Source organism: Lontra canadensis, unplaced genomic scaffold (genome assembly GCF_010015895.1).
Source record: "Lontra canadensis isolate GAN:19392208 unplaced genomic scaffold, GSC_riverotter_1.0 scaffold5, whole genome shotgun sequence".
In the NCBI taxonomy this organism is placed as follows: domain Eukaryota; kingdom Metazoa; phylum Chordata; class Mammalia; order Carnivora; family Mustelidae; genus Lontra; species Lontra canadensis.
Window position 1 is genome coordinate 32136648 of NW_022630999.1, and position 14557 is coordinate 32151204.

Consider the following 14557-nt stretch of genomic DNA (forward strand, 5'->3'; position numbering starts at 1 on the left):
ATCTTAAAAAAAAAAAAAGGAAATAAAGAATTGTGGATAAGCAGTGGAAAGTAACTTGTGAGAAAAGATTATTGTATTGGGGTGATGGTAGTAATTTATTTTCCCTTAAAAAGGAAATGAGTAATTTATTTTCCCTTAAAAATGTTATTAATACTGCAAAGTATGATAAATAGTATCTTTAGTAATTTTTTCTGATTGTAAAAGTATGTTCATCTTAGAAAATGTAGAAAATAAAAATACAAAAATGAAAATATTCATCATCTACATCTCTAGATATCAATATTATCTTTTGGTATATTTCTTTCTGTGCTTTTTTTTTAAGATGCATCTGTGTGTGTATGTGTTAACTGTATATTTTCCAAATTTAAGTAACTCTTTATTGCTTTTTGTGTACACTATTGTTTTCAGGTAACTGCACGTTTTTGAACATTTTCCCTTGCTTGGGATTTCTCTGCACCATCATTTTACCTTACTTGTTTAAAGATTTTACTTATTTATTTGAGAGAGAGAGTGAAGGGAAGGGGGAAGGACAGAGGGAGAAGCAGACTTCCTGCTGCGCAGTGCGCCCAACACAGGGCTGGATCCCAGGACCCTGAGATCATGACCTGAGCTGAAGGCAGACGCTTAACCAACATGCGCCATGACTTTAAATCACGTTAAGTTGTGTTGTCCTCGTTTATGCATGCACCCTGTTTACTCAGCACATTTCCCTCCTTGTTAGACATTTAGGTAGTTCACTTGTAGTCATTATTTTCTGGGTTTATGTAGATGGCCAAACAAGCCGTCTTTACCAAAATGTGTTTCTTCTACAGAACTTTCTTCTCTTTCTCCTTGCAGTGGTGTCAGGTTCATCATCCAGCTCCAAGTACGACCCTGAGATCCTGAAGGCTGAGATTGCCACCGCGAAATCCCGGGTAGGGCCCCTTTGCCTGTACTGTGGAGCAGGGGTCACGGGGGCAGCCCCAGGCCCCTCACCCTGCCCGCCCACAAGATCGGAGCAGGTGCTTCCACCAGGCAGTGGTGGCCCGTGCCGACCGCCAGGATCCCGAATGATAGCGGGGGCGGCAGTTGTCACAGTAATTGTGACGGTAACCACAGCTGCCATTTCACTGCATCCCGGCACAGGGCTCAGGGCTTTATGTCTCGTGTTCTTGAAGCAAGCCCGTGAAGCAGCTATTGTCCGCGTCTGCACTTTAGTGATGAGCACACACAAGCTGAGGGGAGATGAGGAGCTCGCCCGGGGTCACAAGGACTCAGGCTGCCTCCACAGGGCTTCACATCATGTGCTGTCTTCCTAGTCGTTGCATGCTCTCCATCGTCTTATTTAATTGCCTCACCATAATGACTTCCTGACTTCTTGGGGATTAATAGGATCCCCATTGTCCTGATGTGGAACGAAAGCCCAGGCAGTTAAGGACTTGCTCAAGGGAAAGCCAGTATTTTGAACAGTGGTTCAGTTACACTTCAAGTAGGTTCTCCAAATTCACAAGCCTGCAAGAAAACGTGACAGAGGGCAGTGGGTTTGGGGTGGAGCAGGAGGGACTGGTGGGAAGTGAGTGACCAAGAGAGCTGGGCCCTGTCTAAAGGTGTAGTTGAGTTGCAGCCCTCCCCCACTGGGGCCACGCTGGAATGAGGGCTCAGAGTCAGCAGACCTTCTAATTTTAGAAAACAACTATACTTAGGCTTGTTATAGGAAATCTCTCAATATTTCATTATTAGCAGTTGACTTTTTTTATTTAATAACTTCAAGCCAGGGGCGTCTGGGTAGCTTAGTTGTTAAGCATCTGCCTTCAGCTCAGGTCATGGTCCCAGAGTCCTGGGATCTAGCCCCACATCGGGCTCCCTGCCCAGTGGGAAGCCTGCTTCTCCCTCTCCCACTCCCCCTGCTTGTGTTCCCTCTCTAAAAAAATAAATAAATAACTGCAAGCCAAACAAAGCATTCCTGCCAGTCCAGTCTGGCTCCATGGGCTGTGTCTTGCCTCTCGCCTCCATGCCCAGCACCCCTGTACCCGTTACCTGCTCTAAGTAATGCACAGCCCTATGAATGACCATGTTTCTCATCTGTCTGAATGGGAAAGGGAGGCTCAGAGAGGCGAGGTGGCTTGAGAGAGGTCACCCAGCTAGGCAGTAAGAAGGCTAAGCTCTATCTCAGGTCAGGGAGCACTGTCCACTTCCTGTTTCCCTCAAGTGAGGGCTGACCCGGAATGACCTGCAGGACAGCCAGGCTGGGCTGCCAACCGCACGAGCAGCTGCAGAGGCCAAGGCAACATCAGTGAGGGGAAGGTGTTAGGAGCATGTGGCCCAAGGGATATCAACCTGAGGCATTATGCAGGGGCTGTGGGGGGCTCTGGGATCCCCTTGGAAGAGAAGGCAGCCCGCAATTCCATATCAACCTCTGATCTAGCCCCATCTGTGGTCTGCTGCCATCCAGGTCAACAAGCTCAAGAGAGAGATGGTTCACCTCCAGCAAGAGCTGCAGTTCAAAGAGCGTGGCTTTCAGACCCTGAAGAAGTAAGTCCATTGTGTCTGCAGAGTGTGGGAAGGTCCCATCCTCCCCTGGCTGCCCCTGTCTGTCTCTCTGTAAGGCCACTCTAATCATTCGATTCCAGTAGTCCACGGGTATTTACCGAAGATACTGTCTCCCAGGGTTGAGGTGTGGGAAGAGAAAAGGGGAATCATTTCTTTTTTTTTTTTTTCCTTTTTTTTTTTTTTTTTGGAAGATTTTATTTCAGAGAGAGAAAGCATGCAAGCATGAATAGGGGGAGGGGCAGAGGGAGAAGCAGACTCCCACCAAGCAGGGAGCCTAATGCGGGCTCCGTCACAGGACCCTGGGATCATGACCTAAGCCGAAGGCAGATGCTTAACTGACTGAGCCACCCAGGCGCCCCAAGGGAAATCCTTTCAAACCAGAGTTCTCATTGTCCTCTGAATTCCTGAAGCCACTAAAGTCTATTCCGTTCCCTTGAATTTTACCAGGCAGTCACAGAAACAAGTTTGCTGGGCATTTCTGGTCACCTGTCTCATCTCTTCCAGAAGATTCAGTAGGATCTGGTACACACACAAACAAAACACACTCTTCTTTCCCCTGGCCTCTAAAGACGAGCAGCTCATGTGCCCCGCTGAAGGAATAAGTCTCTCTTCCACAACACAGATCTCCAGACAAGTGTGTACAGCGCCACACTCACTGTACTCTGCGGGCGACTTACGGAGTTGCCGGGGTAACTTTGACCAAATGGAATGTTGAGAAGCTGACTTGCCACCAGCAAAGAGCTCTGTTGTTTCCTTAGAGCAGGTGCATTGATTGCTATTATCATTATTACACTAGCTAAGATTTGCTGAGCAGTTTCTCTGCCAGGAAGCACTTTCAGTGTTTCTGCCTGGGTGACCTCATTTCATCCTCATTGCTACTCTGTAAGGAATGTTCTTGTAGGAAACCGAGTTCCATAGTAGGTGCTCAGTAAGCATTAGCTTCTTGCTGTGAATAGTCACATAGGCAGCGAATACTTGTGCGTTGAGTCATGTTCAGTGCGTCTGGTAGACTCGGTGTACAGTCATCGCAGGGTGTCTGGGGGCCTCTTGGAAGCCCCGGGGAGGGCATGCAGTCCGTTTCTCTATTGTAAGGGACATCTCACTTAGATTCCCAGGGAGGCCACATCCCTACACACAACTGCTTCTCTAGTCACCTGTACCTTTTCCTCTCTCCCTGTACCTTTTCCTCATCCTCTGAATCTCAGATGCACCCCCACCACTCTGTAACCGCAGCTCCAAACCTTGCGATGCCTGCCTCCAGGCTCTTGAATCGAGGGAACTGTGACCACTCTCAGGGTTTGGTTGGTTCTTATTCCCATCTTCCTATCCCCCAAGCCCTCACTGCCTGGCGGGGGAACTACCATGAACTTCCCCACACACAAGGTCTAAGAAAGTATAGATTGTGTATAATACATTTTTGTGCTATAAAATTATTATAAAATACAGTTTTATATATGTGTGCTTATATAGATACATACGTTATTAATATACATCTATATCCATATGCCACTGACAGTCAACAAGAGCAGGAATATGAGCTGAGGAAAGTCCTGTTTGTGATCTATAAAGCAAATAACCTCATGAGCCTTCCAGATTCTGAACACATAGTTTAAAGGTTACTCACTCCCATGTCATCTTACCGCAGGGGCCCTCCCCCACCTTCCTGCAATCCTCAGAAGCTTCTGGTTAGAACATTTCCCATTATTCTCTGAGCCACCACAAACCTGTTTTACCACTTTGTCACCCTGTAGCAGCATTGAAAATTCTTGTTCTTTGGTAAGCTGACGCTGAAACCCCAAAGACAAGCCTCCTTTTTTTCCTCCTCCCTCCGCCCAACTGATGTTTGATATCAGGCCCAGATAAGACGCACAGCCGCCCTGACCGCCCACACTCCTTACCCAAAGCTGGCTCCGTGTTTGGCGTGAGAGAAGGCATCTGCTTTCTTGCACACCTTGGCATAGAGGGTTAAGAATGTAGCTTCAAGAGGCAGATGGCCTGGGTTCAAATCCCAGTTCCCTGGGACCTTGCAAAAATGACTTAACCCCCTTGGTTAATTTGGTTTCTTTATCTGAAAAGTAAGTGATTATGAAGATGAAACAGAAGTGTGTGACAGTGCCTGGCAGTGAGTGTAAGGGCTAGCAAGGGATGTGGGGGGATGACCTCCAACTACTTGCTGGCTTAGATTTGGGGAGGAACTCAGAGGAACTCTGTTTGCCCCAGGCGAAAGGCTATGCTGGGCAAACACTATGCATCAGTCACCTCAATTCACTGTCTCTTCCCCTTTAAGAGAAGTTTTTGTTCTGCCTTGTTTTATAGATGAGGGCACTGATGGGGTTGAACACAGACCATAGCCCGCCACCCCACCCCCACCCCACCAGTAAGCAGCCAGGCAGGATTAGAACCCAGGACTGTTGTGTTTTGCCACTCATGTGCTAATACCTTCCTTTCTGGCTTTATCCTTAATAACCCCCTCCTCACACCCAGAAAACATGAGGCCTTTTTCCATGTGCTTTGGGATCTTTTTCAGAGGCCAGTGGTGGGAGGTGATCTCGTCACTTCTACCTCTCAGCCTCTTCCTTTCACAGAGCACAGGAGAAGGTGAAACTCATCCAGCTGTCATGACCATGTTCATGGTCAGCAACCCCAGTTTTAAAAAAGGGAAAGGCTGGTGAGAATTGAAGGACACCTCTATGGAGACTAAAAAGGAAAATCGAGATGAAAGCTCGGGACTTGGGTCCATCAGCTGCCTCGAGCCCTTGTAAATAGGAAAGAATTGAGACTTGGTATGTCCTCCGTTGGGGAGGAGGGCCATGAGGCGTCTTTCCCATGTCCCCAGAGCCTCCCTGCCCAGGTGAGAGTTGTCTGGACAAGACCAAAAGGAGTTGGCTGCTGTCAGAGCCTTTGCCCTGCTTCTCTGTGGCTGTGCTGTGGCTAGCGGGTGTGTGACTCTGGACAACTGCGTGATTTGGAAATTCTAAAACACACGCAGCCCACTACACCCTCCCCTCCCCTGCAAACACACAACTTTTCTTTCCCTTAAATAAAAAAAAAGAGAGAGATTCATTCACTGAGCACATAATGGCGACCCTTTGTTCCTCTCCCCCTCCCCCTCAATCCCAAGAGTGTTCCCTCTTGGAGCTCCTCTCTGGAGCCAAATTCCAGAGCCTGGGTTGCTAAGGCCCCTGAGAGAAATCAGGTAGAGGCTGTTTGAGGAGCCCAGGGCACAGCAGACAAACCACTTCTGTCTCATCCTGCTGAGGATTCAGAGCCTTCCTCACCCTGCTGGCAGAGGACGGCAGGGCACAGCCCCCTCCCCATAGCCCCCAGCCCTGCTCAAGCAAATGGCATCTCTCCTGCACCCCCCCCCCGACTTGGGGCACGGCCACCTCCGGTCCTGGGGGACCCTCCTCTCCTCAGAGCATCTCAGGCAGGCCTCTGCTACAGAAAGCTCCCTTTAGACTAATTTTTCAAACTATATCCGAGACCGGTCTTAGCCAACCTGGCAGGCTTGCTCAGGCCCAAGTCCTCGAAAGGAATAGACAGGCTATTTTTAGTGGGGACACATAAATGGGGCTTTGTTTTCTCTCCACGGAGGCTGACATAACGGACGGGCAGGGGGAGGGCCATGCTGAGACCCGGGTTCTCTCCCTCTCTCCTGCTTGGAGGCACACACAGACCCAGAGAAAACCTGCTCCTGCCACCATCAGTGATTCCCCACTCAGGTTATTTTTAGCCCAGGACAGTTTGGCCTCTAGCAGGAAACCAGAGAGGAATACCTGTGAGCAGTTTCTCATCCTGAAATAATAGGTTTGTGGTGTTCCCTCAGACTGTAAGACTTCCTTTTCTCCACTGGGGACTGAGACCTCAGGCCTAGCCTTTGGGGAAAGTATGAAGCAGTAAAACTTCATCTCTTTCCTCCGAAGCTCTTACACACCACAGCCTCCTTCCCCAAGGGGGCCCAGACCTCCACCGTCTCTGGTTTGGTCTGATCTTCAGAAAGCAACGTCAAGACCCTTAATCTTTTTTTTTTTTTTTTTTTTTTTACTCTTTTCCACCACCAAAATGAACCCAGATGGAGTGCCTCAATAAGCTGGTTTGGTCCATACACCCTAGTCCACCACCTGACTATCCATCCTTTATCCTGTTTGACATTCCTAACATTTTCGTGAACATGAGCTGGACAGGTGACCTTTTCCAGGTTTTCTCAGAGGAGCAAGCCAAGCCTCCATGCATTGAGGGCCATGCCCAAGGCCACACTACAGAGTCGCAGGGCTGGGAGTTTTTCATCATTCCCAGCTTTCCTTTATTGTGCCTGTTGACTCGCACATGCTTATTAAAGCCGGTGGGTCTCAGCTGGGGATGATCTTGCTCCTCTACCCCAAGGGGCACTGGGCAAAGTATGGAGGTGTTTTTGGTCATCACAGCTTGGGGTCAGGATGCTCCTGGTATCTCATGGGCGGGACCAGGGATGCTTCCAAGCATCCGACAGTGCACAGGACAGCCCCCGCCCCAGAGGAGAATCCTCTTCAAATGTCAAGATGTGAGGTTGAGAGACCCCAAGTTAAAGGCATGTTCTGTGCCAGATACTAAGTTTATTCAGTCCCACCCCGTCCCAAGCCTGCCAGTGATCAGTCAAGGATACCACCATGTGTAGCACTAAGTAGAACACAACGTAATGGTTGCCATGTCATAGCTACACACGGTGTTCGGGGATTTCCTAGCCCAACCTGGAGGAGACAGGGAGGTAATCAGGGAAAGCTTCCTGTAAGAGCTGGTGCTTGATTTCAAGGGTGGTGTCGCTTCTGCAGCCCCACACCATGAGACATTTCACAGGTACCTGCTATGCCTCATTCCACAAGCAGGACCTGGGGAGGGCGGGTGTGCAGGACAGAGAGGAGACTTCTTACGGGACTGAAGTCCATCGTCTGCTTTTCCCCTGGGGAGACTCAGACTCCATCCCTCACCCTATCTTTGTTTGACCTTCCCCATTGACTGTTTCCTAGAATCGATAAGAAAATGTCTGATGCTCAGGGCAGCTACAAATTGGATGAAGCTCAGGCTGTCTTGAGAGAAACAAAAGCCATCAAAAAGGCCATCACTTGTGGAGAAAAAGAAAAGCAAGATCTCATTAAGGTACGAGAGTTCCAGGGATCGGCGGCGGGGTGGGGTGGGGGTGGGGGGTCCCAGGTGGGTTTCTCCCGAGCACCTCTCTGTGCCAGGACTCACGGTGTTTCTGCATGCTGCGCAGTCACTGAGTTCTCACTGCTCGTTTTCTTGCGCTTCCAGTAGCCTAGAGTAGGGAAAGGAGGTTCAGAAGCATTAGGTGACTCGTGTAAGGTCACAGTGCTGGCAGAGTTGTAACAGGAGCTGGCTGCTCCAGTCCAGAGGTCATGTCCTCGCTGCTCACTCTGGCCACCTGGCTTCTTTCTCAAAGGACCAGATAGGGAGGTGGTTTCGACTTTGATAGCCCCAACATCAAAATGTAACATCTTCCTAAGTATTTCATCACCTGTTGTCTGTGCTGAGGACTGAAGACATGAGGGTCAATGCCGGGCACTTTGCACGCATTGTGCCTCACTCGTCTCTTACACTAGCCCTAAGTTCACCCCTTCTCACAGCTAACAACGAACGGTACAGCTCAGATCAGGGTAGAGCCAGGATTTGAACCCATGAAGGTGGACTCAGAAGCCTGTTCTTTTAATCCCTGGACACTCCACCTCCCCTCACAGGAGCCACCCTGACCTCTGAGATACTGGGTGTGTTTGTGTTCCCATTGGCAGATTAGGAGTCAGGCTCCTTTATTGTGAAGGAAGCTTTATGTGAAGCTTTATCCTTTTCGTGAAGGGAGCTTTACAGTCTCTGACAGAGAATGATCTTGAAGCTCTTGCCCAGGGCGGCAGCCTCATGAAAACATCCAGGCCCTGGTTGACAGGGAGCCGTGTTCCTATTGTAATTAGCAATTAAGAGTGCTGAGTCTTCCGTCAGACAGACCAGGCCAAATGGTGCTCTGTCATTTGCCAGCCCTTCCGTGGAAAAACTCCCTTATCAATAAAATGGGGCTAATCTTCCGTCATTCCTCACACGACTGATGTCAGGATTCAGTAAGCTGGTGGTAAAGCCGACAGGTAGTGAGAATCAGCTGTACTAGCACCTTGGCCTGGTCACCTCTTAAAATCAGCATGATAGTCCTGTGACATCGGACCTGTGGTTCTTCCTGTTTTTCAGGAGAGGAAACTGAGGCACAGAGTGCTTCATCATCTTGCTCAGGTCACCCAGCTGGGAGGTAGCCGTGCAGGGATTCCAAGTCATGCCGTGTGGCTCCAGAGCCGGGGTCCATACCGGTCTCTCCCAGGGAAAAGCCCTGGCACCGAGCAACTACCCCCTTGCTGCTAGCTCTTTACTTAATTTCCCGGAACGAGCGTGGCTTCCTACTGAATGACGCAAGGCGGAGAGGAGAGCATAGGGAGGGGGGACAGACCAGAGCTCCCTCCCGGGCAGTTGTGTTGCTGACCCTGCCCTCCCCTCTGTAGAGCCTTGCCATGCTGAAGGATGGCTTCCGCACGGAGAGAGGGTCCCACTCTGACCTGTGGTCCAGCAGCAGCTCTCTGGAAAGTTCGGGTTTCCCGCTGCCAAAACAGTACCTGGATGTGAGCTCCCAGACGGACATCTCGGGAAGTGTGAGTAGGCCGTGCGTCCGGGAGGCGGCTGTAGAGGGCCGCCACCTTCTTGTTTCTCACCTGAGGTGTGGACCTGTGTCTCTCTGTGGGCCTGGCTGTTAACTCAGCCTCCTGGAGCTCTGTTCTCTTACAGACGTCTTGGCCCCAGGATGACATGAGGTGACAGTGTAAGGAAAAACCAGTGCCGACTCTATGGTCCTGGTTGTTGCCTGGCCACGTGCTTCCATCTCTAGATGTTGCACAGAAAGCAGGTGTGAAGGACCAGGGTCTCTCTCGGGCTCCCTTTTTACAGATTTGTATCACCATCCTGTTTTTCTTTCACCAGCTATAAAGCAGGTGATATCTTCCCTCTGTTTGTCCCGAAACATTACATGCGGCTTTCAGACAGCTCTCTTCGAAAGCTCAGGCTGGTCCCAGTAGTAAATAGTGTGAGTGCCTTCTGGATTTACTCCATGGAAGTTTTAGAGCGGGACTGACCCATCGCCATCTGGCTCATTTGGAGAACTGTTGTTTTCCTAGAGCAGGTGACATTGCGCAGACCCACCTCCCAGCCTCGTGGCTAAATGCTGTTCTTCTCTGGTTACTTCCACTGTGTCCCCACTTGTGAGGAGAAGCTCTGTCCATGTCTGCTTGGGTGAGCCCTGGAGCTTCCTGCCATTCTTGACAGAACGATGCGGCCAGTGGGTTCTGACCTCCCTCACCAAGCTGCCCAGGTGTTCAGCTCCAAGCCACTGTAGGCCTCCCTGCCAGTTCCAGGACCTTCTTCTCAGTCACTCAGTGTTTCAGTCCTGCCTGCAGCCTCCCTGAGTTTTCAGCTGGGGCCCTCACCATCTCTCCCAGGATATCTTTCTTGTATATTCGTTGCCCCTGTTTCCTTCTGACCAGCTGTCCTCCATGCTGCTGGGGCTTGAATGGGCTCCAAGCCATTCAGGGCTGCAAGATGATATTCTGGGCACTCAGCTTCTCTACTGGAAGTGATGGATGTCTGAATTTTGGGGGTCTTCCCACAGCCTGCAGGAAGGAAAGTGTCTGCCTGACTAGCTTCCCTGCTTTCACACAGCCAACTCAGTAATTGGGGGCTATTCTTAGTTACTTCCCACGCAAGCTGTCAAGTCTCTCATGAGCTCTTGAAATCCAACTCCGCACCGGCCACAATGGCCCTATAATTCCCGACTTTGTTCTTTCCCCCAGTTTGGCACGAGCAGCAACAATCAGTTGGCAGAGAAGGTCAGATTGCGCCTTCGATATGAAGAGGCTAAGAGAAGGTAATTAGGGGCTGGGGACGGGATGGCTCCAGTGATGACAACCACCATTGCACAGTGTCTGCTCCTTGCCTGACTTTTCACACACCTCCTCCTCTTTAATCCTCCACGATTATGATGATAAGGATTACGATCTTTATATTTTAACCTTCTCTGAAGCTCAGAGAAGAAATGACTGAGCCAGAGACACTTAACTAGGTAAAAAGTGGCACTGTGCTTTGAACCCAGATCTGTGAAACCTCAGAGCCTTGTTCTCTTTCCACTTACTCGGCTCGGTTTCTGTAATCAGGGTTTTCTAGTGATCCTATGAGTAGCCTGGTTTGAAGGAGCACAGTGGAGGTTTTAGGGATAAGGTGAAAGAAACCCTGGATCCTGAGCACTACAGTGTCTCCTGCCCAACGGGGAGCCAGCTGTGCTCACAAACTGTGTAGACCCCACTTGGGATCTACCGCCATAAATAAAATTAAGACCATAAGCAAAGGTGTTATTTTTGGAGCATCTGTTATGCACCAGGTATTGTAGTAAAGCATCTTTATGTGTATCATCTCACTGAATTTTAAGAACAACCTTATAGCGTGGTTTGTATTATCTCCATGGTAGAGAGGAGAAAGGTAAGGTCTAAGATGTTTTAGGACTTCTCAAGATGATGGAGTCAGATTCTGAACTCTGAAGAATCTGGCTCCCAGTCCACAATCTTCTTAAGCACAGAGCCAACCTTCCTGGGAAGGAACCCACAGAGTGTGGGGGTGATTGGAGCCAGGCATATCACATCCACATGCTACCTGGCCCACGGACATTTGACACCAGGCCACGCAGAGTTCGGGAGCACCCATCTCTGCCCCTCTGCCAACTCTGTGTGAGCAGCAGAACCCTTCACAGCAGTGACGGAAATCCTACAGAAACTAGAAGAAGCAGAAAAGGGAATTTGTTGGCTTATTGAATTCCAAAGTCGTAGGATAAACCAGCTTCAGGCACAGCTGGATCCAAGGATTCAAATCATGTTACGTAGACTCAGTTTCTCCCCTCTCCACCCTGCTTGCCTTTGTGTTGACAGACTTTCCTAACAAAATGTAAAGGTGACCCCCAGCAATTCTAGAATTATATACTCTCAGGGTAGCAACCCCAGCAGAAGGAGGACCTGCCTTTCCCAACAGATTTGATGGGTTTTGAGTTTGAGGCTCCCTGGCTTTTCCTGGTGAACCAATCATTGTTGCAGAGTTGGAGGAATTAGAATTCTCTGAAGGTCCTGGCATGGGTCATGTGCCTAACTCTAGGAAGGGGATTGAGATCAGCTTTGTGGGAACCAAATGGCTTAAGTATGGGAGGAGTGACTTCCCAAAGAAAATGTGGAGTATTGTTAACAGAGGAGGAGAAATTGGATCCTAGTCAGGTAGAGAAAATACACTGTGCATTATTTCAGCTCCCCCTAGAGGCCCAGCAAAACAGCAGGACTTCTGCATTTGGACGGCCCCTTGTCCCCTCTGAAGGGGACCACTCTGAACCCTGGATCCATTCCAGCCTACAGTAATGCCTATCTTAGAGGATCAGTTCTGGAGAGACCCAAGGACTGCAGTCTTCCCTCTGGGGTTGAGCCATTAAACTTCTCATCGCAGAGCTTCCTGGCTCATGTGCCATTACCCAGCTTCAAACCCCCTTTTCACCCAGAGGTAGTTTAAGTGTCAAGGACAGAGCGGCCCACTGGATGGAAAGCAGAGGCTGCAGGGCTTGAAGAAGCGAGGGCAGGTGGCTGTAATGAAAAGTCTGCACACTAGGTTTTGTCATGTGTGCATTCTGCAGAGCGAGTCTAGTGTTTTTCATCAGATCCACCAAAAGGTGGGTGGCCCAAAGGTGAAGGAGCACAAGGGAAAGCTCCACTAGAAAGTACATGTAAGCATTAAGCATCCATCACCCCTTCGGTGTACCACCCCTGGTGGAGCCCCTGCCAAACCTGCCCAGACCACTCCATCCTCAGAGTGGCGAAAGCTACAAAGTTGTCCCAGATTACTCTCTTTGTGAATGTGGCATATAAATTAATCAATTCCAAGAATTCCTCTGATGCACTTGGCTGGGAATGAGCAAACTCAGATGTGTTTGTCTGTCTGGAATTTTCATGACACAGTGTGGAGATTTTGTCCCCAGCAGCGTTTCTATAAATGAAAGGTTGGTTGGGCCACACATCTGCAGGTAAGACCGAACTGGGAGTCCAGAGGTCTGGGCACACATCAAGTGCCAGCCGTGTTTATGCCGTGCAGGCTTTGGTGAGCCATGTCCCCTGTGGCCCTCTGTCCCGCAGCCTCACCGCCAGGTCTTACCCATACTGTAGGGGTTGGGTGGGGCAACAGTGTGATGCCGAAAGCCTTTGCGAAGGCTGAATCCAAAAGGATTAGGTCATGATCCCTTTGAGATCTTTGTAGCACTCATCTTAGTTACATTGTGAATCTCATTTTGGTCCAAAGATAACTTTATTTCTGTCCGGCACTTGGCAACGTATAAAGAGCTCTGGGTAGTGAGTTTTCATTCGGTTCTCATAACCCACCTTGCGGGTTCCATTACTGACCCCACCTAACAGGTGAGGAGACTGCATCTCAAAGAGCTTAAGGGATAGAGCTCCCAACTCCTTCCTTTTAACGTTCATAAGTGCCTGCGGTATACCCTGGCCATGTGCTGGAAACTCATATTACCAATTATCTAAGACTCTCCGGCTCAAGGCCTCTGACCCCAGTCTCTGGACTGGGAACACCCAGTGAGCAACCGCAGTGTGTGCTGTCATTGCAGTGGGCTCCCCACGGCCGGTGGCTGAGCACCTGTCCTGTGCCGGCTCCTCTGGATATGTTAGTGGCTCACTTTCAGAGCAAGGCTCAGGGAGTTCGCCCGACGTTATACGCCTAGTAAGTTGTCAAACCAGGTAATAAAATGGTAGCAACAGAAGCATTCATTTGAGTGCTTACTCCGTGCCACACACTGGGCTTTGCGAGTTCCTAGAATATGTCTGAAGCCTCCCACCACAGCCCTACGACAAAGGAGTTTGCGTTATTCCCTTCAGAGACACGAAGCGACTTGCCCAAGGTCACATAGCTGGCGGTAGGAGCCTGTCGCCTGGTGATGAATCCAGCTCTCTGTTCTACCAGGCTCGTGTCCCTCAGGGCAAGGACATTGCCTTATGGACATCTCCTCCCCACCCCTGCAGAGCCTACTCATTTTTGGCACAGGGGAGGTACCACATGTGTTTGCTAGATAAAAATAGGTTCCTTGAGACGACATGCTGGTCCAGTGAAGACAGTCACCACCAGAGATGGCTCTGAGGCTGTCACGGCTCCTCGTACAAAACCTCGGGAACACAGCTTGTGACCCTGCTCCCGCAGTGCCTCTGGGCACACCCGTGACGCTCGCTTCTCCGCCCACAGGATCGCCAACCTGAAGATCCAACTGGCCAAGCTTGACAGCGAGGCCTGGCCGGGAGTGCTGGACTCGGAAAGGGACCGGCTGATCCTCATCAACGAGAAGGAGGAACTGCTGAAAGAGATGCGCTTCGTCAGCCCCCGGAAGTGGACCCAGGGGGAGGTAGAGCAGCTGGAGATGGCCCGGAAGCGGCTGGAGAAGGATCTGCAGGCAGCTCGGGACACGCAGAGCAAGGCCCTGACAGAGAGGTACAGCTGGGATGGGGCCAGGAGCGGGCATGGGACCGTCCCCTCGCTGCCAGTCTGTCCTACAGCCCAGGCAGGGGGAGGGGCGAGGGAGAACACCTGGGACACCAGGGCTCCGCCCTAGGAACGCCCAGTGTAGAGATCCCACAGCTCTCCGAAGTAGCCAGTTGGGGAAAATGATTCACCGTCTAGAATGCCAGCTCCCTGGGAGTTCGCACAGGGAATCCCAGTACCGAAGTGTCTGCTCAGGTACCGGTTTTCAGAAGTTACGTTGTGACTAAGGTCAGCTGCATAACCCTATGTAGGGGAGACCAGTCACTGGGCGACTTTGTGACAGGCGACTCAGTGATGCAGAAGTTTCACGAAACCGCGCGTACTCTTTCTCTGCGTTGTAGCCTCTGAGACTGTCTCTCTTTCATTGCGTTTCTTCTCGTGACGGTCACGA

At 50.3% G+C, this 14557-nt stretch overlaps 1 protein-coding gene across 2 annotated transcripts in view; it reads left to right on the forward strand.

The window, feature by feature from the left end:
* Window positions 1–14557, forward strand: part of WWC1 (WW and C2 domain containing 1) — a 152147-nt gene that overhangs the window by 93062 nt on the left and 44528 nt on the right. For both annotated transcript variants that reach the window (XM_032851761.1, XM_032851762.1), the window contains exons 4-9: window positions 838–914; window positions 2432–2511; window positions 7533–7662; window positions 9060–9206; window positions 10398–10471; window positions 13873–14115. In XM_032851761.1, the coding sequence (XP_032707652.1) occupies window positions 838–914; window positions 2432–2511; window positions 7533–7662; window positions 9060–9206; window positions 10398–10471; window positions 13873–14115 (751 nt within the window). The remainder of the gene's footprint in view (window positions 1–837; window positions 915–2431; window positions 2512–7532; window positions 7663–9059; window positions 9207–10397; window positions 10472–13872; window positions 14116–14557) is intronic.